At 30.6% G+C, this 4,858-nt stretch overlaps 1 protein-coding gene across 1 annotated transcript; it reads right to left on the bottom strand.

Annotated features, from left to right (window-relative positions):
* Positions 1 to 1,074: 1,074 nt before the first annotated feature.
* LOC114374376 (zinc transporter 6, chloroplastic-like) lies at positions 1,075 to 3,757 on the bottom strand. Its single transcript, XM_028332019.1, has 3 exons — positions 3,296 to 3,757; positions 2,170 to 2,520; positions 1,075 to 1,462 (listed from the first exon to the last, which is right to left on the bottom strand). The coding sequence occupies exons 1-3, from the start codon at positions 3,608 to 3,610 to the stop codon at positions 1,148 to 1,150; spliced, it is 981 nt and encodes a 326-aa protein (XP_028187820.1). The 5' UTR covers positions 3,611 to 3,757; the 3' UTR covers positions 1,075 to 1,147.
* Between the last annotated feature and the right edge of the window lie 1,101 nt (positions 3,758 to 4,858).

The raw sequence follows: 4,858 nt of genomic DNA, 5'->3' as shown, positions 1-4,858 counted from the left end.
TAATTTGTGCCTAAATATTGATTGAGCCAATTTTTTAAACCCTGGCTAACTCGTCCGATCCTTAGAATTGAATGAACATAGTGATTTACACGATAAATTAGGATGAATCATCTGATTCACTTGGATTTACACATCCTTAGTTTTTGGTCTCTATTGTCATGTGACACTCATTGACTGCATGCATTTAACGGAAAATTAGTCAAGTGATTATTTCAAGCGACATTCACTGGTGCTTGTAGTATCATGTCATCAGCATGTGACACCTCTCTTAAACTTTTTCATATCCCTATAAAATGAATGTTATATATATTTATCCTAAAATGATTTTTTTTTTTTTTACCCAACTCCTAGAATGAATGTTGGAAACTAAACATGAATTTGTATTGAAAAATAGTTTTATTTTACTTTTATTATAAAAAATTGTGTAAGAACTAAAGATAAAAAGTAAGTGTTCATAACATTTAAACCAGCATTTAAAATATTATATAATTCAAAATAAAATAGGAAAGAAACTAATATTAAATCAAAACGAATAAAAGATAGTTAAAAACAGAGATTTTAAGTTGATCTGGTTCATATATATGTTTAAGTTGTGTAATGATTCTAAAGAATGAAAGAATAGAATTATAATTTTAAACTAAAATTTAATTTTACTATGAAATTTACAATTACGGATATATCATTATGCAGGGATGGGGTTGTGTTGTATTTGAATAAAAAAATTAATTTATAAGTGATGACAATATTAAGAATGGTGTTACTAGTGTCAATATGACATCAACAATAACGATAATATTGTTTAGAGGGATAAATAACAATAGTAATAATATTGGTAATTAGAAGACAATGATAACAAAGATATAGTGATGAGTGGTGTTTTATTTTTTATTTTTTAAAATAATAGTGGTAGTTGTGGTTGATTTTTTTTTCTTTCTTTCAAATTATGGTAATAGCTAGGGATGAGGGGCACTGATATAAATAAATGGAATCATGTGTTTTTAAATATTTTTTTATTGAATTTTAAAACTAATCCACCAAATATGAACAAAGGTTTGAAAAGGAAATAAACTATAATTACCACAAGCCACATTCTTTTACTAATCTTGTATTTACCCTTGCAAAATGGTATCTGAACACAAGAGAATGTTCAAGCCCAAAGTGCTAGAACAGACATTGAAGCAGAGCCAAGAGTCAATGCAATAAAAGACACCTTTTTCAAGTACACATTAGAGTTCATAAGCTTGTTATGAAAGAAATCAACTGCTATAAGATCAACAAGAGCCATGTAAATTAGTATGCCAGATGAAACTGAACCTAGTAACCCTTCCATGATCAAGGCTTTAGGGTTAGTATCATCATAACCAGTCATTGAGAATAACACCATTCCCAAAATTATTCCCATTGGTGTTGTCACAGAGAACATGAAGCACATGTACGCTGTAGTTCCAAAGCTAAATCCGGCCTGCAATTTTGATCACGACACAAAACATAATTACCAATTAACATTTTTTTAATGTCCCTAAGCTACTTAATTATATTACATAAACGAGAAATCAACCTACAGCAAGAGTAACTTTTTTGAGTTAATTATTTTTCATTCTCACATTCATCTTCTCGGAATCTAATAATTATAGTAAATTTTTAATCTTATCCGTTAAATTTCAACAAAATAAATAATGACGTTGATGAATAGTTCTAAATTAAAGAGTTATTTTAGTATAAATTGATCACTACTAATAAATAAATGTATATCTGTAAAATTAATAATTCAATAAAGGCATTTTGTATTTAAAGTCAATAGATTAATTTGACAAAACTATAAGTCTTTACAAAGAGAAATATAAGTAACACACTTGCAAACATGCTCTTTTTAATTGTTTCGGGTAAAAATTTATTGAAATTTATAAAACGGTGCTGATTAAAGACTGAAACATGTATTAATAGTAATATATTTCCCAAATTTAGCCATGACATCCTCAAGCATATGGATTAATATGCAATTCTAACAATACTAGAACACAAACTAATAAGGTTTCTTTGCAATAAAGTAGTTTCATTAAGTGTGTTTTAGAATTAGTTTACAATTTTGATTTACCAAACAATGCATTACATATATACAAACATATTATAATTATATATATTGATTTGTTAATTTGAAATTAAACCAACCTGAGCAATGCAGCCACCAAGACCCAAGCCTTCGAAAATCTGATGAAAGGACAAAGCAACAACAAGTGGCCTAATGGTGCAAACGTTCTGAGACATCCCCATAGTCACTCCTATGATAACAGAGTGAAAAATTATACCAATCTCCAAAACTTGGGACACCAGTCTCTGCTTCAACCTCATTAATTCTTCAACCCTCTGCACTTCACCACCACCACCAGCCAGCTCAATGCTCCACGCGCCGCTGCCACCCTCCTTCTCCAGCGTCTCCACCGGCGTGTAGTGTCCGTGCTCCATATGCGAGCTAGCAACGGTGTCTACCAGCAGGGCCATTAGCACCCCAATGAGGGTCACCTGTCATTGAAACAATAACAGAAATTCAACTAAAAATAACTATTTAAGAGTCTTTTTTTTTTCAACTCGTGCATACTTATTAAACTATTAGAATACTAAACATTAATTTTACTAACTTTAGAAAAACATATATATAAGAAACATTTTTAAAAGTTTAATGCCTATGCATCTGGAAAGTAAAATAGTTTTATATTGTTATCCTATCATAAATCATTGTTTTACTTATTTTAAGATAATTATTTAAAAAAATAATAAACTTATCATACATAACAAATTATAATTGAATGAGTGTGTAACATTTTTTACATTGTTAGTATATAGTCTCTTTTCTCAACATTTAATAATATATATAATTAAAACATTTGACTCCTCAATTAGTCTTAAAAATATTTCTATGTATCAAACTCTTTAATTGGATTAAACTATATGAACAACCCTCAATCTAAGATCTAGTCACATTTTTTTGAACTTTTCTTCCTTCATCAATACTGTATTATGAGAAGATTAAACTTAAATTTTCTAGCACAAACTCAACTATATATCACACTTAAATAGTAACGCATTCTTTAAGAGGTATTTTAATGTATACTTTTTTAATTAGTTGGAACTTTTTACTAGTTTAGAAACGAGACCTTCTAAATTTGAAACAAGACTCACATATTTAATAAAACACATAAATTTCATTTAATAGGAAAGCATGCCTGGTGTATCTAAAAAACGTTTTGAGAGTGAATAGCTAATATTTCTCTGCCTTAAGTTAGATGTGTAAAATTACCAGGCCAGCGAAGGGAAAGTCCTTCCAGGGATGCTGAGATGCCACCTGGCAGTCAGAGAGTGCGGCAAAGGCGTCAGGTAACACGTGGACCAATGAGGTGGCAAGAATTACACCAGCGGCAAAGCATTTGATCAATAAGATGGCAATATCATACAGAGATTTTCCTTGAAAGTATCGTGCCAGCATGACGGGTGCTGACACGCCCATCACGCTGGTAACAAAAATTGTACAGATGGAAATCACTTTTAAGTGTGTTGCCGCCGCGCTGTTTCGGCACGCGGCAGCCTGAGCCAAGTCTGTCACGCATTCCGCCATATTGTGAACGAAGAGTAGTTGGAATTGAGAGAGTGTTGTGTATAACGATATAGGATCTTAAAAGAGGGATCAAATAATGCGCACTATAGTTTGAGTTTGGGTTTTGTATCTTTTCTCTTAGTGAAGAGGTCCCATGCATGCACTTGTCCATGTAAAATGTTTTCTATTGGTGGTTGCTTTCGTGTGCTGCGTCTGAAATCCATCAACGTTCGTGGAAGTGCATGCCTTTCTTGGTTTTAACCTCTTCTTCACATGAAAAAATCACTTCTAATTAATTTGAAGTTCAAGAAAAATAAAAAAAAATTAATTAAAAATTATTTTCTTTAAAGATTGAATTCAAATAATATTTAAATAATTCAATCTTAACTTCATCATATTAATTTTTTATATTCAATTATTTGATTGAGAAGTGTGCATGCCTTTCATAAACTGTTCACACTGTTCAATCCTTCGTGACGCATTTAATTTAAAGGTTACACGTAATTAAATTAAAGAGCGAGATGACGAAAAGTTGCTAGTGGCTAGTGCTGTCGTGATGTTTCTTAATTGGAAAATTATATTTTTTACCCCACGTTCTTTTATCAGTGCGTGTATATCTTGAAAGAGAAAACAGAAATCGAAAGAAGAAAGCATATGATAGTGTGATAAAAAAAAAAAAGATATAAGATAAATAGATAACTATTAAATAATGTACAAAATCAAAATTGTTTTGAAGTCTAGAATGAGATATCAATCATTTAAGATTCGTGGTCTTGAATTAGCTAGTGAATGTTTTCTAATTCTTGAATGTTGTGTTACGTTGTTGAATTAAAGCTTGTATGCCATGCTGCTTTCTTTGCTTTGAATATTTGTTCCATTCAGAAAATGAGGGAACTATAGTAAGTGTATCGAATTGATAAAGAAAGAACAAGACAGTGAAAATGAATTGTAGTTTTCAGGAATTGATCAATTCGCATTTCATGTAAGTAATTTCTAATATTAGGAACCACCAAGAAAGAATACAGGTTTAATTTGTTGAAGAAAATCATTATTTTAAAAATCAAATTGGACATGCCAGCATGATTAGTCCGATCGGAAACTTGTTAGGTGATCAGTCTATTAAAAATAGTGTGATCAAGAAGTTGAGATCAAGTTTCATTTCATATACGAATTTTAAGTTGGGATTAATTCATTTTTCTTTTTTTACTTATATTTTCCTTCAAACACAATCTTGTTCCAGATGTAGTTAGATATACTAATATGTACATC

The sequence above is a fragment of the Glycine soja genome, chromosome 11 (assembly GCF_004193775.1).
Source record: "Glycine soja cultivar W05 chromosome 11, ASM419377v2, whole genome shotgun sequence".
In the NCBI taxonomy this organism is placed as follows: Eukaryota; Viridiplantae; Streptophyta; class Magnoliopsida; order Fabales; family Fabaceae; genus Glycine; species Glycine soja.
This window is presented reverse-complemented; position numbering and strand designations above follow the sequence as displayed.